Below are 24,343 nucleotides of genomic sequence, written 5' to 3' on the forward strand. Positions count from 1 at the left end.
TGCTCTGTTTATACATGGCTGTGCTCTCTACCACCTGGTTCATTCATCTTGGTTTTTTGTCAGTGCTCCTAATGCGTTCCTTCTGCTGCTTCTTGCTTCCTGTCCCATGTAAGAAGCAGTCCTGAATTTGGGTTCAGCCCTGAGCATGAAAACAAGCTAATACTATTTTAGGCTAGAGGATTTGGTCTCTGACATCCTACTCCCCTGCTAATTTTGGCTACCTGTGAACATGGGAGGGTAGTGGTGCTGAAGCCTTCTCCCAGAAGGAAACGTGATAGGGCCTGGTGTGATGGCCTAGTGGCTAAAGTCTTCCCTTTGCATGCACTACAGGGATTTCATAAGGGTGCTGGTTCATATCCTTGCAGCCCCACTCCCCAATCCAGCTCCCTGCCTGTAGCCTGGGAAAGCAGTCAAGGACCACTCAAACTTTGGGACCTTGCACCTGTGTGGGAAACCTAGAAGAAGCTCCTGGCTTTGGATTGCCTGAGCTCTGGCCATTGCAGCCACCTGGGGAATGAATCAGGCGATGGAAGATCTTGTTCTCTGTCTTTCCTCTTCTCTGTATATCTGACTTCCTGAGAAAAACAAATCTTAAAAAGAAAAAGAAGGAAAGAAAATGTGGTAAAACAGGGTAATGCCACCTAAGGCAAGGTGAGGGTGAAGGGGACTGGTTTCCTATTGATCAAGGTCACGAAATGGTGAACAGTGATGTGGGAAGTTCTCATCACTGGAGCCTGGCCTTGTCTGTTTCTCTAACCCCTTAACTCAGCGTAGAAACCAACCTTCCTGCCTCTCTTTTCTCAAAGAGTGTGTAAGAGTTCCTTGCACCTAATTAAAGCCAAGGGAGCAGTACTTGCTCAAAGGCTTCAGGTTTTATCTGGCAATAGCACTGGATGATAAAATCAATGCAAAACAGCTCAGATTCACTGCCCTCCCACAAAACTCAGTAACATCAACCCTAACATGTTGTCATGCCAACAGCTGCCTGGTAAAAGTCCATCAGTCTCCAAATGAGTGGAAAATGTTTCTCCTCCCTAAAGAGCTTGGAGGCAGCCAGACCCAAGGCTACCCTCTTTCTGACACTGTTAGGTGCAAGTTGGGAGCATTCCCTAAACTATGCACATTCCAGGCATTTAAAGGACGTGCACAGTCCCTGTAAGCTATATATTCACAGCTGTGGTTTATTACAGAGAAAGGCTACAGGAGTTTCAGCCCGGGTAGATGTGTGAGGCTGATCTAAAGGGGCACTCCTGGCATCCTCCTTCCATGGAGTCCTGGGCTCTGTTTATGCCTCCTGGCAACGATGCATGACAATGGGCATGGAGCATTGCCAGTCAGGCAGGTCCATTCCTCTGCCTTGGTTCCTACGATTCTTATTAGAGGTCCGGCACATAGACATGGTTGTCATCCAAGTGCCTGATCCGTTTTTAACCCCGTCTAGAACTGAGCAGATCCCACGTGACCCAGAGCTTCTACCCTCCATCACATTCCTGGTCTGTTGTAAAGGGTTCACCTTAAATCACCAGGTTACCAAGTGACCAAGGCCTCGGGGTAAACAAAGATAAGATATTCCACAGGCTTCTAGAGTGCCTCCCAGGGGCAAAGACCAAATGTTTTCAGGCACACAGCAAAATTATTTTCTCCACATTCCCTCATTTCCATTCTTAGGTGGACTCCTGTGCTCAGGGGCCTGGCTAGAGCTAGGCCATTTCCCCTGACTCAGCTGCCTGGGGCCCCATTGCTCCTCAGGCTGCCCAGTGCTGCACCTGCCACACTGGCTTTGCTCTTCTGGGAATGTTAATGCCAGCATGATGACACAGTGCCACACTGCATCAGTATAAAGAGGAATACAACTTTGATGTGTGTGCTGGACTTTCCCCGTAAGAAGGGCAGAGGAGGGACACTCGCACCAACTATCTTTTACTTTTGAGCCAAAGATCCTTCCTGTAATGAGAAATTACCATCTCTCTGAGGCTCTTATGCAAGCTTGACTTTGTTTCTACAATTGCTGCATAGTAGGTATCCAAAAGTAGCACTTTTTAACCTTTTCCAACATTTCTTCACCAAGGGACACACATGTTTGAACATATATCTTCCCCGTGACTTTTCTTCAATAGGGGCTGTCTCTGCGACGCTGCCTGGCTTGTAGCAGGTGTTTGATCAAGCCTTCAGATGTAAATCAATATGTGTTTAAAAGCAATATTAACAGACCATACTCTTAGTGTAAGGAGTTATTCGAACATCCCACCCCGGACCCAGCGCCATTTCCTCCTCACATGAAATTCGCGCCGGTCCATCTGCACACCAATCAGATGTAGCCCTGAATTTCATCTGAGAATCCCACCCTCAGTCTCTTCCAGGCCCCTTCCCCAACCCACCCTCTTACCAATCATCCTTAGGCAATCATCTGTGACAATTCCAGGCACCTGCCCCGCGGGAATAAAACTTCCTGAAGTACCTCGTTGTGTCTGGTGTTTTCAGCTCACAGTAAAAGAACCAGGCTACTAGAATTAGCTGAGCGTAATAGCATAAGAACTTTAAAAGTGTGCTAAATAACTAACATTTGGTGCTGAAATAAAAACAACTAGAAGCTTAGAAATATTCATTTGGGTAGTAAGAGGATAAAAATAACATACATTTGCATTTTCTTATGCATGTGTCAAATATAAATGGCAGGATATACAAGTTGAGTACCTCTTATCTGAAATTTTGGGATCAGAAGTGTGTTGAAATTCAGATTCGGGAGTTTGGGAATATTTGCATTCAGATGAGATATTTCAGGGATGGGACTGAAATTTAAATATCAACTTCATTTCATACACATCTTTATACACATAAACTGAAACTAACTTTAAAAAAAAACTTGTTATTATTATTATTATTTGGAAGGCAGACTTACAAAGAGGAGAGACAGAGAAATTTTTCATCTGCCGGCTCACTCCCCAAATGGCCACAATGGCTGGAGCTGAGCTGATCTGAAACCAGGAGCCAAGAACTTTCTGGGTCTCCCATGTAGGTGCAGGGTTCCAGGGACTTGAACCACCCTTTTGTTTTCCCAGGCCACAAGCAAGGAGCTAAACTGGAAGTGGAACAAAATAGTGCCACTCACATGGGATGCTGGCACCACACGCAGAGCCTTAACCTAGTACGCTACCGTGTCAGCCCCTGAAACTAATTTTATACAGTATTTTCAGTACACCCACACTTTGACTACAACCTGCCACATGAATCAGGTGTTAAATTTCTCAGTTGTGGCACTCAAAAGCTTTTAGGTTTTAGAGAATTTCAAGATTTTAGATTTTTGTGTTAGTCTGTGTAAATGCTAACTTGTTTGCCTGTGAGAAATAGAACCAGGTGGCTGGGAGGCAGAGTTGAAAATTCCCAAGACTAGACATTCCCCCTTTATAAAAGCTTCTGTGATTTTCAAACCATGCAAATGCAACACCAAAAAGTATAATTACAAAGCCCTAGCAACAAGGTTATGATTGGCAAGCAGTTTATTTGGGCAACTATTGATCACATTTATTAGCACCATTGGACTCGCGATAGCTCAGAGGAGAGGCACTGGTGAGACACTCTGTTATACAACACCGAGAGCAGGAGAGACCGGAAGGAGCCTAGAACAAGGTGAAGACCGAAGAGTACAGGGAGGACAGGATCTCGCCATCCTCGCTCACAGGAGGGAGGAGTCAGGAGATGAGCAGCACAGTCAGTTCTAACTCCCGTACCAGCCTCCCTGAGGAAGGGCTCCCAACAGAAGTCTTGTAACAATTACTCACTGGGCAAGAACCAAGGCAGGTATTTCTAGAAAAGAAGATCTCCTTTGATATGAGAGACCAAACAATACACAGCACCAGGAAAGAGGTGGGATGAGTTAAGGTATCATGAACACAGTTCACGGCTAGGGACAAGCTCTCAGCCACAGACACGTGTGCTGGTTTAGGGCGTGAAGATATTGTACACCGTTCTCACGTAGATTTCATCAGGGGGAGGCTTCTTCTTGCTGCCAGGTTCAAGGAATTTCTTAATTGTAGGGATGTTACTGATTTTCACACTGAACTCCTAAAGAAGGGAAAAAGCAATGTTTTAGGTCAACAACTCGGCTGTTCATTACTAATGAAAATACGGCTGTCCAGCAAGTCTTAGCTGGCAGGGCCCAAGGAGGACTACGATGCAGCACGTGTCTGAGGTCTGATCTCACTCTGTGACTATCCAGACTCTGCCAGCAGCAGCTGCCGTCAACTGAGATTACAGTCCAGATCTCACAGGCAGCACAAGGTGCGGGCTCGTCTCAGAGGCAGCAGCAGAAATCATTCTTAGGTCTGGATTGCGACACAAGAAAGGAAACATAGGAAGTGCCTCAAAGAGCAGATTCATTCAGAGAAAATGGTGTAGGCATTTGAGGAGTGAGTCAGTGGATGGAAAAATCTCTCTTTTTCTCTCTGTGTCACTCTGCCTTTCCAAAAACTTTACATATATTTAAGAAAAAAAAATGCAAAGATTTCAAAATGTTTTGTACCAAGATAAACTTATGTTTGAATGCCATTCTGTCACAAGCTTTTTGAATTACCTTTGGGTTTACAAAGATGTACCTTAGGACTTAAAAAAATATATCGATTAAGGTTAGCATTCTAGACAGAAAACCTCAGGGGGTTCTGGTGTTACCTTTCCAAAAAGTGCTGATCTTTATCTTTCACACTGAGTGGTTGAACTGTTTTGTGTCCTCAGTGCAAGGCCCTTTGCTGCCTGTTGAGGCATGTGTGGATGTGAACACAAACATGTCTGGGAAGGTTTTAGATTTCACAAGTTTAGCAAATAAACCTTTAGTACCCCTTCATTCTTCCTCCTTTTTGGGGTCACCCTCCTACCCAGGATAGACCAAAGTAAGGGAGCTGTGTACTTCTATGCCATGTATTACCAGAAAATGACAGGAAGCGGCACAGACTTATACTGGAGTCTCATTCATGATCCCCAACTTAGTTGTCTATGGTCAAGGAACTTGGTGTAGGTGATATCACATTTCCAGGCCTTCAGGTTTTAAACAGTAAAATGGTGATAGCAAAGCCTATCTCCTAAGGTGACTGGGGAGGGGCAAGCAGATGAGGGAACCCATGAAGCAGAGCTCTTGTCTGCTAAGCATATTTATCCCATCTTCCAAATAAATAAAACTGAAGTGAGTTTACCTCTATGTTTATAAGAAACATTATCTATCGGGCCCGGCACGGTGGCGCAGTGGTTAAGGTCCTCGCCTTGCACGCCTGGGATCCCATATGGGCGCCGGTTCTAATCCCGGCAGCCCTGCTTCCCTTCCAGCTCCCTGCCTGTGGTCTGGGAGAGCAGTCGAGGACGGCCCAAGGCTTTGGGAACCTGCACCCGCGTGGGAGACCCGGAAGAGGCTCCTGGCTTCGGATTGGCATAGTATCAGCCCGTTGCGCTCACTTGGGGAGTGAATCATCGGACGGAAGATCTTCCTCTCTGTCTCTCCTCTCTATATATCCGCCTTTCCAATTAAAAAATAATAATAAAAATAAATCTTTAAAAAAAAAAAAGAAACATTATCTATCTATATAAATGTAGCATTTTTAACAACCTACTGACTTATCTGCCTTGTTGAAAGTTTCTGTTCTTACTTTCTTTTAATTGAAAGGCAGATTCACAGAGGAAAAGAGAGACATAAAGATCATCTTCTATCCATTGCTTCACTCTCCAAGTGGCTGCAACAGCCAGAGCTGACTGATCCGAAACCAGGAGCCAGGCGCTTCTCCTGGGTCTTCCACACAGGTACAGGGTGCCAAGGCTTTGGTCCATCTTGGTCCATCTTCAACTGCTTTCCCAGGCCACAAGCAGAGATCTGGATGAGAAGTAGAACAGCCAGGACCCAAACTCACGTGCATACGGGATCCCAGTGCTTGAAGGGAGAGGATTAGCCAATTGAGCCATTGCATTGGGCCCGCAATTTTCACTTTTCAGGTATATTTAACTGATATTGGTTGTTCCTAGTAGTATATCAAAATGATGTTGACTAGATTGTAAAAAATCATTTTTTTTAAAAAAAGTGTATTGTGTTACTCTTTGGGGATGTAACCTGCCTATTTTGGCTTAACTTGTCCATGGATATAGGCTGATTTAGTGTTGTCTTTATGAGAATTGGCAACCTTTTTTCCTAGAGGTCTAGTGAGTCAATTTTTTTTTTTTCCTAGTCAATGTTTTTTAAGTTTTATAAATCACATAGTGTCTATAAGATTTTCTCTGCTGTGTTGTAGGAGCACAGGAAATCAATGGGCATGGCTGGGTTCCCATGAGACTTGCCGGTGGACATGAAAACTTGAAATTCATCTCATTTCATGTGTCATGAATTGTTGTTCTTTCAAACCTTTAAAGATGCAATACATGTTTACCTTAGAAGCTACACAAAAATCAGTAGCAGACCAAGGTTAGTTCAGAGGTTATGGTTAGCAGACTGCCCCCGTCTAGAGGAAAGTCCTTCTAACAATCAGCTAAAAGCACAGGGCCTCAGGTAGCCATTTAGCTACACCATCCTGGCTTCTGGCTTCTTTATCATGGGTTTCTCCTTTCTCAAATGTGGATTGAAGACATTAGGTAAGATTGCTTCTTTTTTTTTTTTTTTAAGATTTATTTATTTTCATTGGAAAGTCAGATATACAGAGAAGAGGAGACAAAGGAAGATCTTCCATCAGCTAATTCACTCCCCAAGTGGCTACAATGGCCGGAGCTGTGCTGAAAAAGCCAGGAGCCTAGAACCTCTTCCAAGTCTCCTAGGGAGCTGGATGGAAAGTGGGGCTGCTGGGATTAGAACTGGCGCCCATATGAGTTCCCAGCATGTGCAAGGCGAGGACATTAGCCACTTTTTAAAGGTCTTTCCTGCCTTGGGCCCCATGCCTTGCCCATGCCAGGATCCAATATGGGTGTCAGTTCAGATCCTGTGGCTCCACTTTTCAACCAGCTCCCGTTTGTCGCCTGGGAAAGTAGTCAAGGACAGCCCAAAGCCTTGGGACCCCACACCTTCATGAGATACCCAGAAGAAGTTCCTGGCTCCTGGCTTCCAATGGGCTCAGCTCTGGCTGTTACGGCCATTTGGAAAGTAAATAAGAATTAGTGGATTGGAAGATCTTTCTCTTTCCTGCTTTCTGTATATCTGCCTTTCCAATAAAAATAAATTAAATAAGTGTTAATTTTTTTTTTAATTTAAGAAAAAAGGGTCTTTTCTGCCTTAAAATTCTGTGACCAGTCCTGCCAGAATAAAACCAGGGAAAAACTGAGCCACACTGTATTTCTGGAAAGGAGAAGGATGGAAATGCTTTTGGGGGTAATGTCAAGCTTTTCTCTTGTTTGCCCTTGGAACTCAGCCTGGCCAGTTTCCAAATGACCCCAGGGCACTTCTGACAGAAGCAGCCACGCCCTCACATGCTTTTAGATGCTGACTTTGCTTTCTCGGCAGCAGACAACAAACACCCCATTCCTGTGTCTATCTCTATGTTAACTTTCCAATGGCAAACTGTTATGGAAGAAGCCTGTTCCAAAAGGATAGTCATAGAGCAAACCAAGATGAAGGCTTCTTTCATCTGTCCACGATCTTTTAACTCTAAGGATCTGAGAGCCAGAGAAACAACTTAGGGTGTATACGGTCATTGCACTTCACAAACTAGAACCTAGAAGAAATCATAGACATACAACCCACAATCCACTGTGGAAATCAACAAGCACTGAAGGAAAGCCTTAGAGTTCAGGGCCAGTCTTCTAGTTCATGGTGTTATTTACCTGGAGGAAAGGAAATGTAGATAGAATATTGGGAATTTTCTCTTCTAGAGCCAAAATGGTCTGGAGTAGAATCACATCTGCAAGGCTCAGCTGGTTGCCAACAAGAAACTTTTGTCCGTGGTCCCTTAAAACCTGCAGAGTAGAAATGGTTAGCATTGGTTACAACCCATAGAGGAATTGCCGAGGCCATCAAACCAGTGCCCAATCCGAGCAGGGGGTAAAACTAGGACCTTGTCCTTTCATTATTTTATAAACAATATCAGCTAGGAGGATGCACTCCATGCAGGCAGAACAAAAAGCTGTGGAGATGAAAGCATCTGTAAAAAATATCTGCTGTTGATCAGAATGAAGACCCTGGAAAGGCAAAGGGAACATTCTTTACTTCTGGACTCTGCTTTAGGTGTTGTAAGAGGATATACTCTGTTCCGTAAACTCAACTAGAGATGGATAGGGCCTGATGAATCTCGGGGCTCAGAGAAAGGAGGTAGCACTGGACAAAGATGTAGCCCAAGGTTTTCCATGCCATCTCCTAGCTCTGCTTCTACAAACCTCAGGATTTGTCATCATGCGCCAGACCAATTATAACTACAACTGACTACAGGTCACCTTCCTCTCAACTTCTCCCAAAACAGAACAACAGAAGCCAGAGTACCACCTCTCACTCAGAAGGTAACATACAGGTGTGGGGCTTTTAGGACCAGACTATGATCCAGGAGTCAAGAACAATAGTAGCAAAGGGGAGACCTATCTTATAGGGAACTCCCGTATGTATGACACCCAGGGGTGTATCTATGTGTGGCAGGGACACCGAGTACAATTCCAAATCAGATACAGCTTTCGGAAGCAGACTGGGAGTGTGCAGTGACTCCAAGCATCTGCAGTCAAAGGCCTGAATTCCAATCCCGGCTCTTCATGTTTTGGATGTATCAGCTTAGACGGCTCACTCTATGGTGCTATTTCATTATGAGAATACTTAAAAAGCGTACATGGAAAATGTGTATTTTGAAAAAAAAAAAAAAAAACTATGTCTGGGTCTCAACTTTTTTTCTGCTGAAACAGACTCACTTCATCATTTTCATTTTTCCAGGAACTTTGTGAAGTGCCCGTGTACAAGCAAAGGGGTCCCAAGTTTTACCCTGCAAGTGTGAGGAGTCCTGACATCCCTGGGCCACTGGTGACCATACATACCTCGCAGTGTGCCTATGGGAAGATACCTTGAGACCATGCTACTGAACAACTCAAAAACAACCCTGGTCTTCAACCTGATGGCATGAAGTGGTCCAAGCAAGTGGGTCCAATGGATCTTTCCATATTTTTGCAACCTTGTGTTACAGAATTAAAACATAAAACAAAACAAAACAAAAACCCTCCCAGGTCAAAAAAAGAGAAATTGGAAGCTCAATTTAGTCATTAAAAAACAAAACAAAACAAAAACACAGCAAAAAGGCAGAATACAAAAAGCAAAGGGAAGAGAAAAGGGATGCATGGTTCTTCTCCTTATTACTAATATCAAGCAGGAAGCCCCAGAGTTGTTCCATAAGCATTTGTGAAATGAATGGACATTGTGATTCCTACCTTTCTGCACCTTATGTGAGGCAGGCACGGAGTGAATACAGAAAGCAGTAATGTGCCAATGTGCTGAGTCCTCCCAGTGGCTGGGAAGCTTCAGGCTAGGAACTCTGTGCTCATGGCTACCATTAGCTCCCAGGTTAATCAAACTGGGTGCAGCTTGCTATGTTCCGGGCAGCAAAGGGCACTTGGGGCAACTCCTTTGTGCTTTGGTTATTTATGCCTGTGGTCCTGGGCTTCTATGCCACCTACCTTTTCAAACACAGGAAAGTACCTGAGGATGGCTTTCTGAGCCATGTTCATCACTTCCTTTTGCTGGTCCTGTGGTTTCAAGAAAGGATGCATGATGATCAGCTCCAGCAGATCCAGCGTTCCCTCCACGTACATGTCAATCCTGAACACACAACAGGTGCGTCTTTGAGTTTCTCTTCTCTTTGAACTCACCCGGCTCTACTGCAAAGAGCTCAAAGTGCCTTTTGTCACAACTGGCATTTACCTACACCTGTCTGTCAAAGATAAAATCAAGTCTACTTGGAACTCAGAAAAATCCTTCAGGGGAATCTAATACATACAAAGGGTGACAGTCACTACCAGCCTCTCTCCTAGCCCTCCCATCCCCCAGGCACCCTCCATCTCATGTCCCAGGATGGGCTGAATTTTACATTCATAAAAATAGTGATTTATTGTTTATTCCATGCTTGGAACACCCTAGGCATGGTGTTAAGCTTTCAGTTTTCATTACCTCATTGAATCCCACAACCTTATAAGGAACAGACTACAATTATACCCATTGTACAGAAATCTTATCAGGAAACGAACTTAACACCTTGCCCAGGATCATGCAGCTGGATCAGGTTTTGAGTTCAATTTACAACATATTGCACTCTCCTAGACCTTACTGTCACAATAGCTTCCTGTTCCTGATACTCCAAGATCCTAAATAGGCAAGAAAGGTAGAAGCAATAGCAAAGCACTTAAAAGTCAGAAGAGCTGAAGAAATGTTTCCCAGATAAGATTGTTCAGTACCTGAATTTAATTCTTCTCTACTATTTCATTCACACCCTCTAAGCTCAATCTCCTGCTGGCCTTCATGGCCCTTCTCTTATTTCCCCTTGTTAACACTGCTGAGACAGGCATGCGGCAGAGGATTGCTACTGAGCTAAAGCGACAGAAAGCTGACAAGTGAGAACACACAGAGGGGACACAGTACAGGGTTTTCTCCTTGAGGTCCTTGCCGAAAAGCTGGTGCTTTTCCGCTATGTAATGGAGGATGCTGCGTGTCTGTACCAACTTCATCCCATCAATTTCAACCATGGGCACTTGCTGGAACAGCAGGTGATTGCCTGGGAATGGAAGAACAGTTAGAAGAGATCTCTTCTTTTGTCCTCTAAACCTAAAAATGCTCTATAGTATGAAAAGGGAGAAGCCACAGGCCCTGGAATGGAGTAAATATCTCTAACTTATTTGAAAGGCAGAGTGGCGAGGGGTCAGGGGGGAAGGTGGAGATCTCTACAACTACTGTGCTAGGAATGGAGGAGGGGGCAGTTTGGTGGTTCAATAAGCTAATCCTCCACCTGCAAGTGCTGGCATCCCATATGGGTACCGGTTCGTGTCCTGGCTGTATACCATTTCTGATCTATCACCTGTTCATGGCCTGGGAAAACAGTGGAGGAAGGCCTACCTCCTTGGGCCTCTCCACCTACATGAGAGACCCAGAAGAAGCTCCTAGCTCCCAGCTTTGGATCAGCTCAGCTCTCGCCATAGCAGAAGTGAACCAGCAGATAGAAGATTACTCTGTCTCCTGCCCCCTCCCTTCCTGCTGCAATTCTGACTTTCAGGTTAAATAACTAAATCATGCTCCACTTCTGATCCAGTTCCTTGCTTACATCCTGGGAGGAGAGTGGATGTCTTGGGCCCCTATATTCGCAAGGGATACCCAGAGGAAGCTCCGGGCTCTTGACTTTGGACATGCCTAGCTCTGGCCATTCCAGCCATCTAGGGAAAGTAGCAGTAAAAAGAGGATTCTGTGTGTGTGTGCATGTGTGCTGCAGTATGGTGTGGTGTGTGTATGTTTGTGTTCTCTTCTCTCTTTATAAATCTGCTGTTCAGATGGAAATCAATGAATATGAAAAAAAATTAGAAATTCAAAATGCAGCTGCAGTGGACACTTCTCAAGAGCTCACTAGTCATATGTGGCTACCAGGGACTGCAATGGACAGTGTAGAATGTTCTAACAGACAGTGATGCTTGCATTTAGCAGTCAAAGTTATCACCTGATGCTTGCCCATATGTTTTCATTGGTTTCTCTCTGTCTCATGGCTAAAGCCCCCTTATCACCAAGTTTGCTGTCACCGGTCACAACACAACACAACCCATTACTTTCTTCCATAAACGTGCATCCTTTCTACCAATCAGCCAGGAGGAACAATTTGCTATAGCCCAGAACTCGAGAGGCCCACATATCAAGGGCAAGTAAGGGTAAGGGGTACAAGGCCAGTGACTTTAGGTCAGTCTCACACAGGAAAGAGGTTCCACCTCTGTGTACCTGCTAACCCTCAAAGGAGCCTGGAGTCCTTGCTGATGGCTGGGAGGGAGGCTGCTCACAGGGTTGGCTGAATCCTTATGGTTTCTGCCAAAAGTCTTCCCTCCAAAGGGTGGGCATGGAGGCAACATGTGGCGTTAAGTGGAGGGGATTTTAATTAATTTTATTAATTATCATAGAAACATGGCCCTGTGTAAATGGGACAATTTCCTGCACACTTCCTGCAGGCTATGATGCCTGAGGTAGCATGAAGAAGGGAAGAGACAAGGAAGAGAGAAAGGGAAGAAGCGAGGGATGAAGGAGGGCTTTTTTGAGCGTAGGGGGAAGGAACTGCTCCCCACCTTCAGCCAGCTGTTATAGAACCCTTCAACTGGAAGTGACTCCTGGCAGTTTCACAGATAAAGTCCCTCCTGCTTTTTCGCTTTTAGGTCACTGCACTAGATACTTAGTCTTCAGCAACTTGGCCCATCCATATTAGTTTTTCATACACACAACACACACACACACCAAAAAAGAAATAAAAATTTGAAAGAAAGTTGTTTCATTGTCATACTCACCATCTTGCAGCTTTTGCAACTGTTCTTTTGTTTCCAGAAATTCTTCATCAAACTAAATTATTAAAAAAAAAAAGTACCCCCCCCCCCCAAGAAGGTAAATGTCATTGTAAGTTTAGGATTGAAAATATCAAGCTAAATTATCTCAAGAGGCAGGCAGAAAATGCATCCTCATCACTGATCAAAGATCAGCGTCTCCTTGTCTCTGTCCACTAAAAGGAAATAGGCAGCTTACACTGAGAGCTACCCTGCTTTACCACATAGGACCCAGAGGCAAGGGAGACTTGGCAAGGGCAAAAGCATGTGGGGGAAGCACCCTATGCATTCACCGCAATGACATCACACACAGGTTCTAACACACAACATGAATCGCTATGCTCATAAACAATAGTACAAAAAGGAAGGGGGAAGAGAAATCTCTTATTACAGAAGACTCGGTGCAAATGAATATGGAATTAGTGATAATTAACAATAAAATAAAAAAAAATTCTCAATTGGTAATCTCCAAAGTATTAAAGGATGCTAACGAATGTCAAAGTTAGTGGAACTGTGATCTATGATGAAACTGGACTGCTGTTGTGCCGGAGCTGGGAAGTGGAGCCCTTAAGAGGTACAAGGTCATTTGGAGTCATTAACATCTTCCTCAGACGAGTGGGTTCATTCTGTGGAGGGGCTTGCCACAGAGCGAGCTCAGCCTCTTTCTGATGCACATGCACCTGACTGATGCCCTTTGCTTTTCTGCCAGGCTGTGACACAGCATGAGGCCCTCCCTCACTCCAAGGCCAGCAGATGCCAGGACCAGGAGCTTGTGTGGCCCAGGCTCAGAACCAAGAGCTAATCTCTTTCCTTTACCTATTACCCAGGTCCAGCTACTCTGTGATAGCAACAGAAAATAGACTAAAACACTTGGAATACAAAATCTTCACACAGTCCGCAAGTACTCCTCTTAAATGAGTTTATTATGAGAAAGAAAAAAATGTATATCTTTATAATAAAGCAATTTGAAGACCTCACCATCCACCTAAACAAGCAGTTAAGCTGAGATGCCTAAGAGGGAACACCCAAACACCCCAGATCTCTCATGAGACACAGACAGAATGACATAAAAACACCTATAAACACAACCTGAAACCTTGAGCTGAATCGCTGATGAGACAGAAATCAGACAACCCACTCTGTGCCACAATAGCCTGGATTCCTCAGTGTTCAAGGGCATCAACTTAAAAAGCACACACAAAGACAAACCGTTACTGCTATTTCTTCCTAGGAAAAGCAACAGAGGAGACCAAGGCTGAGTCTTGACTGGGTCCTGGAAGAGGGGAAATCATTGTGGCTGCTAAACATCCGGGACATCCGAGCACTGGCTGAGTGTTAGATGTTGTAAACTTCGTATTAATTTCCTGAGAGATGAAATGGTATTACTTTAGTTATTAAGACAATGATTCATTCTTTCTTAGAAGGGAACTCACACTGATGGCTGCAACTGCTTGGCAAGTGACTGAGAAAAAAAAGAGCAGAGAGAGAAAGCAAAAGTGGCAGTGTTCACCACCGCTAGATTAAGTTGAAAGACATCCATGGTGTGCTCTGACAACTTTTCCGTAGATTTAACTTTTCCAATTCCTACGTCATAGGAGGTGTGAGAGGAAACAAACGATGAAAGCAAGCTCTCCTGAGGATTCATTAAACATCAAATTAAGCATTGAAACAAAAATATTAAAGCAAAAAGTAAGCATTAAAGCGGATGTTCCACACAGAAGCATTTCACATCAGGTGGAGGCGCCTTCCTCCTGCCTACATCCTAGAATTAGTCCCTACCTGGGCTGTGCCCTGTCCTGCTCTTCTCTCCCAGATGATCTGAGGAAGGGCGCAGCTGCATTGCTGATATCATCAACTTCTCCCCCTCTGGGGACCAGCTGACCTCACAGCACAAGGAGAGGGGCCTCAGTAGCCCTGGTGCCCAGCAAGTAGTAGCCAGACGTCACCAGTGCTCAGGACATCTGTCCAAAGATCCCTGGGTCAGATGCAGTACAGCAGCATTCCCTACACCACACTGTGTTCTTCAAGCCTTTTTGGAAAAGAAATCCAATTCAGAATACCTGGGAAAGAGCTAACAAGTACCCCTTCCAGACTGACAGCCAACACGTGCAAGAGCCTAGCCGGGACATATAAGCCTAAGTCTATGCCAGAGAAACCACTGGTAAGACAAAACTGGAACGGGGGTACGGGTTGAGAAGGTAAGTGGAAAAGAAATCCCTAAGTCAAAACTTGAAGAGAGGCTGGCTGCTCCAATGTTGGCAGAGACTGCAAGCTGGCATGGAGTGAGTTAACAGCCTGGCATCCATGCAACCATCTGTCTTTACCCTCTAAAGCAAGCAGGGCACTCACCTAGGATGCTGCAGAGAATTGCCCCCTTCTACGCCAAATCATCCCCTTTCTCCACACTTTTTCTTCTAAGGGAAGAACTCAGAAGTTCCAAACTAGGAGATCAGGCATGGCCTTTAAGTCCTGTCCATCTCCCTCTTTTTTTAAAAGATTTATTTTTATTAAATTTATTGGAAAGGCGGATATACAGAGAGGAGAGACAGAGAGGAAGATCTTCCGTCCGATGATTCACTCCCCAAGTGAGCGCAATGGCCGATGCTATGCCAGTCCGAAGCCAGGAGCCTCTTCCGGGTCTCCCACACGGATGCGGGGTCCTAAAGCTTTGGGCCGTCCTCGACTGCTTTCCCGAGCCACAGGCAGGGAGCTGGAAGGGAAGCAGGGCTGCCGGGATTAGAACTGGCGCCCATATGGGATCCCGGGCGTGCAAGGCGAGGACCTTAACCACTGCGCCACCGCGCTGGGGCCCTGTCCATCTCCCTCTTAACAAAAGAGATATGCCTGCGTCTCCTGGAGGACTGAAGGCAAACAAAATCACAAGCACTAGCGCATCAAAGACCAGCACGACGAAGACCAGCACTCAGCACAGAGCAGCGCCAGTGATCCACTCACAGGGGACGCTGGCTCCCGCATCCGGACGGGCTACCTCGGTGGACTTCAGTGCCCTAGTTACTCCCTGTCAGGCTCCACTCAAGCCTGGGCCACAGGAAATCATGAACACATCCAGTCTGCCGGTCTATTACTCATGTGTGTTTTAGGTTTATGGTAAACAGGTGGAGAGTGATGTCCCTTGACACCCCCCCTTTTGAGAATACCTATCAACCACGTGGGCAGCCCTAATGGGTTTGAGATCCAACTGGGCTCATTGTTCTACCCCACCTGCCTGCCCACTCTCTGGAGTAGGTGGGTTTCTCTTTCCTTTTACTTCAGTAGAGCTGGGTTTGTATGACTGAAACCAAGAATCTTGATTCATAGGAGCCTAGGACAGATAGTGAGGGATAAACAGGAAGAGAGAGGATCTGGCAAAGGACTTCACTGCATACATAGATCAGACACTCAAACCCGATTCCAGAATTAGAGTCAGAGAAAGGAACCGACATCCTGGCATGTATCCACATAACCACGTGTCTTTACTTTGTCACGTCTACAAGGCTAGACAAGTGACATACATAAGGGAAGGGGTCCAACTTCAGATCCTGGGACAGCAGATGTATGCGCTGCCCTTCAACACAAGTAGAAAATTCAGCTGCAGATACAGGGATTGGTTAGCAGCACTGCCCACTTCATCAGATCCACCACCTCAAGAGAATCAGAATCCAGGATTTGTATGTAAAACATAGTGTTAACTAATTGAGAAAATTCTGTCACACTAGGGGGCAGTTGATAATGGCATGCAACACACAGGAACAAAAGACACACACATTATGCTTGGATGTTGCTAGGGTAGCAATTCATTATTCTGAAAATGAATCAACGGAATCACATGCTGGCCTTCCCTATATGAATTGCATCTCAAGCAAATAAACAATTCAAGAATGAATGTTACAGTGGTAAGACAATCATCATTAATAAATGTGAAGATGACAGAGATAGCAAAATCTCCATTTTGTAAGGCCCACCAACAATGGCAACTGAAAGCTGTTGAACCCACTAGCTGAAAAGAGGGATGGGGCAAAGGATAACCCCAGAGTCAGGCTGGCACCAAGGGGACACACTGACCAAGCTCAGCTTCAGACATTACGTAGCCCCGAGGCAGTGCAATGGAAGTGTACTCACTGTGTCTCCTCTGACATGGACAGGCAGAAGAGAGAGAAGAAAAAAAAGCTCGGATTACTCCTATGTAAATAAGTTTACAGAAAATAGGTAAATAGAGGAGCCCCATTCCATCATGTTGCCTCAAAGAAGCCAAATTCAGAATGGGGGAAATACTAAAGGGTAGTTATGTCTGTCACCAAGTTAGAAACAAATGCAAAGATGCCCAGGTCTTGGCTGCTGTTAAACAGGATGAGGGCTCCTTGGGGAACAAACTACAGCAAGGCTAGAGGTGACACAGTAGAAAGGCAAGAGGAATCTGGAGCATCTTGGAGGTTCTGAGAAGATGGAAATGTCCTAATCTGGAAAAGAGTGTCAATGGCCAAAGCTGGGATATGTGAGCAATAAAGCAAAGTTTTATTGGATTGCAAGTCAAAGAATAAAGTGAATACACTGAGGTTCACGGTGATACAGAGATGCAAAGTCCTGCCGCTGAAATCCTTGCCTTGTACACGCCGGGGTCCCATATAGGTGCTGGATCCAATCCCGGTGGCCCCACTTCCCATCCAGCTCCCTGCTAGTGGCCTGGGAAAGCAGTTGAGGATGGCCCAAGACCTTGGGACCCTGCACTCACGTGGGAGACCGGGGTGAGGCTCCCAGCTCCTGGCTTTGGATCAGGTCAGCATAGGTCGTTGTGGCTGCTGGGGGAGTGAATCAGTGGATGGAAGATCTTCCTCTGTCTCTTCTTCTCTCTATATATCTGACTTTAATGAATAATAATAAAGAATAAGCAAGGACGGGAAGCCATGTATAAATGGGGGTGGGGACACAGTCAAGGGAAATTCCTTCAGAATTCCAAATGTAGAGACTCCCTTCTCCAGAAGAGGGAGCTCCATTCTCACCACTTTCTAGGTAAACTGGCCTTCATGATTCACTTCCAAAGAACAGAGGCAGAAATTGACAAGTGGATCCAATGAGCAAGGTTACTATCAACAGGGATAAGTGAGGCGACCATCACAGAGTGAGGCAGCCGAGGAGACTGGATGGACGAGAGCAGCAAATAGACATTTGAGAGGAATTGGTAGGTTAGCTGGTCACACACCAGCATTTGGTATCCTAGCTTGACATGGTTATGTTCAGATGCCGAGTGGAGACTGAAGGTTATACGGGAACCCTCTGCATGATTTTACAACTTTTCTAGAAATCAAAAATGGTTTCCAGATATAGTCTAATTTAAAAAAAATTCAGAGGAAGCTGTTATGGATTTTAAAAAAAATTTCTAGTTGCTGATGGAAAGCCATGGAAGACCTTGTTTAGATCCAGGCTGGAGTAAACCATGAACAAACCTGAGGGAGACAAGCGGACTTGTATGGGAGAAGATGAGAAAAGAACGGATCATTTGGCTGGAAATAATACTGGCATTGTGAGATTTTAAAATCCCCATCTGCTAAGGATAAATGCGGAAACACAATACTCCCAGAGGAATCAGTGGTCTGGAGTTTGCTTTAAAATGTTCAATAAGACAGGTGGAAGACAAAGACTCAAAGGAGCACAGACAGCTGCTGAGGCAGAAGGCTAGAACTGACCCGGCTGGTCTCATTTGTATTTGAGGATTTCCGTAATAAGAAGCAGAAAGAGCACAACAAAGACAAAAAAAAAAAAAGTACTGCATGGGTGAACGCAGCCAAGACACCACAGCAGGCCCGACCAAAGGCATTCAAGGAAACTGAAAATGTACTCCAGAGAGAGCAGAAGCGACAGAATTCCCAGCAGAAATTGGCACATTTTGGGTTAACTCCCTTTTGGTCTTACTCATAAATATTCACCCGTAGTGAATTGGAAGCCAAAGACTCTGGCAAGAACAGAATTTTGGTCAACTACACCACATTTCAAAGGAAAGAGCCTTGGAAGGCAGGCGGGCCTTCCGGGTGTTGGTGACTGGACCAGGCAGGGCTCGGCGGGGCTGGGAAACACACGTTCCCCTCATGGTCTCCAAGAGGCAGCGCCCATCGGGTACCTCGACTCCGGCTGCGGCCAGCACCCATCGGACGGATTCCATGCGGCCTCTTCCGTTGGGGTAGTGCAGCTTAGGCCTGGCTGCCATGATGGCTTTCCAGACTTTCTGGAAAACAAATACAGCAGCGCTTGGTGCACCCACCGTCTGCATCTCGGCTTCCAGGGCTGCATGAATACTCAGTATTTGAGCACAGACACGAGTTGTTACTTTCTCCCAACCCTCCTTTTATGAGCTTTCCTTCATACAGTGAACCAATCACCACTTTCATACCCGAAGGAAAAAAACCAAAAAACAAAAAACGGGGCGGGGGGGGGGGGGATCCACAAAAGGGCATGGCTCCCATCTCGTTTCTATTTGTGTTGTTATCCTGGATCGTGGAATCTTTGGAAGACATTTTATGCTGGCAGTTTGGGATTTCACAGATCCCACACATTGTTTAGAATGCACTTTTATCTTGAAAATCTGAAATTTTCCAAATTTAGCTTCTAAAGGCAAGTCGCGGGGCGGGGGGTGGGGGTGATCTGGGCCCCTGGGACCCTCCAGCCATGCACATTTGCACAGGTTTAGTACTAGGTCTTTAGTCGCCCTAACCGCCAGGCCCGACAGGCAAGACCTTCCTATTGTCTGCAAAGGATGCTTCCCCTCGCAGGCCCGCGGCCGCCGCCTGAGCTCGCGCACGTGCCCAGCTGCGAGCAACATCCCCCTGCCGATGCTCGCTCGTGGGCATTCCACGTGCACGATGGTCCACGCAGGGCCAGAGGAAACACCCGGCCAGGCTCCAGTGCACTCTGCAGAGTGGGTTCCTGAAACATTCGCACTGCTTCAGGAACGATCCCCAATCCCAGCCTGGGGCCCCCAAGTCTGTCCAAGGACAAGACGGGGAACGTTAGGGAGGAACGCGGCGGGGTGGTGGGGGGGGGATGGGAGAGTAGGAAATGGGGAAGAGGGCAAGAGGGGAAGGGGCGGGTGGGTGACAGACCTGGAGTCCACTCGGAGCACCGGAGCTGCACAATGCGCGGGGACAGCAGGCTGCAGCCGGGCGCGATCAGCTGGCCGCGGGAGGTCGGAGGTGGGCGAGGCTCCGGGAGGAGTTCACCAATAGAGACGGCAGTATTTAGCATGTCCCGCCCACCTGCAAGGCGTTCTGGATAATGTAAAAAATAGTCTCAATTTCTTTACTTTCACTTTAATTTTTTGCGAATTGAAGCATAAAGTGACATTTACTATGTCAGACAACTTTTATTTTATTAGGAAGTTTGTCTCAAAGAGCCGATAAAAAACTTGACCTACGTGAAAGGTCACAAATGTTTCTGTGGTTTAAATACCAGGCGCCCCAGCATCTCCTCTCGGATGTGAGGGCGATCTGGCTGCGACATCTGTCACCCCATTGATCGCCAGGGTTGATTCGGCTGATCTGGCTGGCTAGGCGGGTGTCCCCTTCCTCCCTCACCGCTCCATGTGCGTCCCTCCCGAAGCTGCGCGCTCGGTCGAAGAGGACGACCATCCCCGCTAGAGGAGGACCGGTCTTCGGTCAAGGGTATACGAGTAGCTGCGCTCCCCTGCTAGAACCTCCAAACAAGCTCTCAAGGTCCATTTGTAGGAGAACGTAGGGTAGTCAAGCTTCCAAGACTCCAGACACATCCAAATGAGGCGCTGCATGTGGCAGTCTGCCTTTCTTTTGACCCCCCCCCACTTAAATTTTATGTAATATGTATTGTTTGCTTCGTAGCATTTTAAATTGTGTATAACACGCCTCCACATGCAATTTCATACTATTGGAGCATATAGAGATCGATTAATCCAACGACTATTTTCTAACAGCTTTATTTTCAACTGTGCAGTTATCTGCTAAGATGTCAATGTGAAGAAGCAACATGATTTTTACATTTAATTGCAGAATTATCAATGTTATCATAAGAGATTTGCCTTTTCTTCTCTCTTCTGTGGAATAAGCATTCAGAAAACACTTGCTGAGTCAATGACTCAGTGGACTGGACTTTGGTCTCCTGGACCACAAAGGCGGGGGAATCAGGGCGGGTGGGGATCGGCAACACTTTTCTCCTTCCTTAGTGATCCGAGATCCGAGAGAGGGCTGGCTTAGATCTGTGGCCAAAAGAAGGTCACCGAGGAAAGCAGGTAGAGTAAGAACAAAAGCAAGTCAAGCACAGCTGGGCACAGAAAGGTCACTTTCAAGTAGGGTAACAGTACTCCTCCAATATATGACACACAAATTCAGGAAGCGTTCCATATTTTTTCTACCTTCAGACCAGAGAAGGTCTCTCCAAAAAGCCGTTGAACTTATCTGGGCAATAATATGAGGATCACAGTGCTTGGTATATGCTAGCAATGAAGGAATCTGAACTGAACTTGAACTGTGTCACGCAACACGGTGGAGGAATCTACCATGGGGGGGGAGGGTTTTGGAAGGGGTGGTGGGAATCCCAGTACCTATAAAACTGTGTCATATAATAAAAAAATAAATTAAAAAAATATTTCTATTTCTAGCCTAACACAGACGTTATTTCAGTGAACACTGATTGAAGCTGTGTTTTCTGACTATTGAAAGTGATCAGTGACCATTCTTTATTCACTTTTTGCAACACATCTTTGTACAGAAATTCACTTTCACTAACTAGGTAGAACAAGCATTATAATCCTTGTAATAATGTGTTGCTGATAGGTTGAGCACTGCTTTCCTTTTGTCCACTTCTAATTGATCTGCTGCATGATCCCGAACTGGTGATGTTGTCCTACATTCTTTACCCTTCAAAAGTGATAGTGTTTAATGGTCAACCTTGTTAACATAAACCATGTAGCAGTTTTGTTTACCTGAAAGAGTAACCAAGGTAGCTTAATTTTCCATGATGATATAGGCCTGCAGAGAAATGAAACATTCTCTAATGATAACACGATTATTCTATGAGGGCACAGTGCAGTCAATTCATTCTCTGGAAACTCCCGAAAGGCCCTGGCAGGGTTGCCCTCAATTGAGGACCATTTCACTCATAGTCTAAAGGTATCCCTGAACATCTTCCTCTCAGCCGTAACCCTTCCCTTACCCATTCAGAATAATGTAAAACTGATTTAACAAAACCCAATTTTAACACAAAGTTTCCATCTAAGTAAATACTCCAGGAAGAGGGAATCCACTTTCATAGAATCCAGCCTTAGTTACAAAGGCCTGATATCAGACCCTGTTCTAACAGTGTATTTCCACATCAGGTCAGATGGCTGGAAGTTGGATAGTGTGGGGCTACTGGACAGACAGGATAGGCTGAATGTAAAGACAAAAAGCTAGACAAATCCCCACGATGCCACATGAAGGTCAGTGAGGGGCACATTTACGGATCTGCCTACACAACACATGTGACTGATACATCATGTTGACACAAAATCCTTTCAAGCATATTTATTTTATTTATAATTTACACATTTTAGATTTAAATTTAAATAATTTTATTAATTTATTTAAATACATTAAAATACATTTATTTAGAAGTACAGAGAAAAGAGTACATGAACCATTGCTTGGTTCCCCCACCAAGTGGCAGCAATGCCCAGGGCAGAGTCACAAGCCAGGAGCAAGGAATCTCATCTGAATCTCCCACAGGGTGGCAGGTGTCCAAGCACTTGGACCATCCTCTGTCACCCTTTCCAGGTTATTAGCAGGGTACTGGATTGGAAGTGGAACAGTCAGGACAGAAATCACTGCCCTATTGCAAGTGCCCCAAGTGGTAGCTTTATCTGCTACACAGTGCCAGCTCCAGTCACATCATGTTGAGCAAGTGCATTTTCTGTGGCATCTTGCTTGTAGTTCATGGAGTTGTAAGTTTCTTATGAAGGAAGTAATTGCACAGGTAAATGTGTTGTGAAAGGGTATAAACATATAAATAAAGCTCCAAACACACACATAACAGATACTAAGTGGGATGGAATTAGTCACAAGAAGTTGCTGCAATATGGTCTTCATTTTTTAAACATTCCACTCACATAACTTGCAGAAAGGTGAATTTCAGGAGCCAGTGCAGGAGCACACAGGCTAATCCACTCTGGTGCCAGCATCCTATATAGGCGCTGATTCTAGTCCTGGGCGCTCCACTTCCTCATCCAGCTCTCTGCTTCTGACCTGGGGAAGCCGGGGAGGATGGCTCTAAGCCTTGGGACCCTGTACCCATGTGGGAGACCCGGGAGCTCTCAGCTTCGGATCAGTTCAGCTCTGGCCCTGCAGCCATTTCAGGAGTAATCAGTGGAAGGAAGATGTTCTCTCTGAAAAAGTCTGCCTTCTCCTGGCCCAGGAGCACCTAAAGCCCCCTCGTGGGTAAGTACCTGTGGGGGAGGGCTGGGAGGTGGGGGGAAATTCCTGGCTCTCCCCCGTCCCCGCCAGCTACCTGTCCTGACCCGCAGGACAGGTGGGCGGGTCCAGTCTCAGGATAAGGGGCGGGTTTAACCCCCCATCAAGGTGGCACTTGTTGGGGGTGCCTCTGCCGGACGGAACCCTGCCGGGGTCCAGTGCACCAAGTGGTGCCAGGCTCTGCTTGCTGGCCGCCCAGCGGCGAGCTCTGGGGTTTTGATGATATGAAATAGCTGCGTTGGGACACCCAAAAGTAAGACCAGCGTTAGCGTAGGTGAGACACTAATTTCTGGTGATTCCCAGGAACCGGGACATGAAACCTTAATGTAAGTGTGGGACTGAGAGCTGAATGTTCGGACTAAGCAAATCTTAGTCCACAAACATGACTGGAACACAGGACATGCCCAGCTTGGTTTTGGCTCCAACTGGTCCACATTAAGCACAGAGTTGAGCCACGGTGTCTAAGGCAGGGGTCATGACAGGTGGATGGGGCTGCGGCAGGGTCTGGATACAGTTGTCATCTCCCTTGGCACAAATGTGGATTGGAAAAAGACGTACCGGGCCAGGCCAGACCGTAACACCTTCTGGTGCTTTGGAGTACCAGGGTGGATGTGGGACGGACTAGGCTAGGTCCCAACCTCAACTGAGCCATATACGAGCTATATGGGGGCATGGACGACCGTGGCTGGGCTGAAACACTCTACAGCAAGAACCAGAACGGGATGATGGCCAGTTAAGAAAGGCCACTGTTCCTGCTAGGACAAGAGGCGAACTGGCACATGGACCCACTGATATGCGCGAAACCTGGCACATGGAGGGGTTCTGATGGAGGAGCTCAGGCAACTCCTCTGGCAGGACACAGACCCTGCAGGTCAGCGCAAGGAACATGGAAGGTAACAGCCAAGAGGTCATAGAAAGTGTCCCACTGGCATGCATTTGGCATGGGTCGGGGGCAGACCAGGCTGAATCTGTTCATGTCATCCACTGGTAAATCTGATCGCCAGAACAGAGTGTGGGTCGAACCAGGTCCGGTCGTGACAAAAGCAACACACAAGTTGGAATGCCAAGGTGAGGTAGCCTGAGCCGGATGCAGCCGCAGCACCCAACCAACACACGTGAGAACCAGGAAAGGAGGAGGCAGAGCTGACAGGGGAATAAGGGGAGGTTCCCTAGCTGAACAGCAACTTACACTGAGGAGCGTGAGCTGGGTAGGGGGTAGACCAGACCAGGCAGGGACACAGCACCTGTGCACCTCATGTGGACCAGATTGGGTGAAAACCAGGCTGGGCTGACTATTCCCACTGGTGCAAGCTACAATCAGAGTTGGTGAGGGTTGTTGGGGCTTAGTTGTAGCACCAGCTGGCGGAAGCTGGTACAAAGGGTTAGACACGTTGAGTTGA

General features: G+C 46.2%; 1 protein-coding gene across 1 annotated transcript; it reads right to left on the minus strand.

The window, feature by feature from the left end:
- Positions 1-3,485: 3,485 nt before the first annotated feature.
- Positions 3,486-19,614, minus strand: LOC121158319 (glutathione S-transferase A4). Its single transcript, XM_040983014.1, has 7 exons — positions 19,572-19,614; positions 18,593-18,697; positions 12,448-12,499; positions 10,559-10,691; positions 9,601-9,742; positions 7,780-7,911; positions 3,486-4,062 (listed from the first exon to the last, which is right to left on the minus strand). Exons 2-7 carry the CDS (start codon positions 18,677-18,679, stop codon positions 3,940-3,942), a joined length of 669 nt encoding a protein of 222 aa, XP_040838948.1. The 5' UTR covers positions 18,680-18,697; positions 19,572-19,614; the 3' UTR covers positions 3,486-3,939.
- Positions 19,615-24,343: the final 4,729 nt, after the last annotated feature.

The sequence above is a fragment of the Ochotona curzoniae genome, unplaced genomic scaffold, assembly GCF_017591425.1.
Source record: "Ochotona curzoniae isolate NIBS_2020 unplaced genomic scaffold, NIBS_Ocur_1.0 contig_3819, whole genome shotgun sequence".
In the NCBI taxonomy this organism is placed as follows: domain Eukaryota; kingdom Metazoa; phylum Chordata; class Mammalia; order Lagomorpha; family Ochotonidae; genus Ochotona; species Ochotona curzoniae.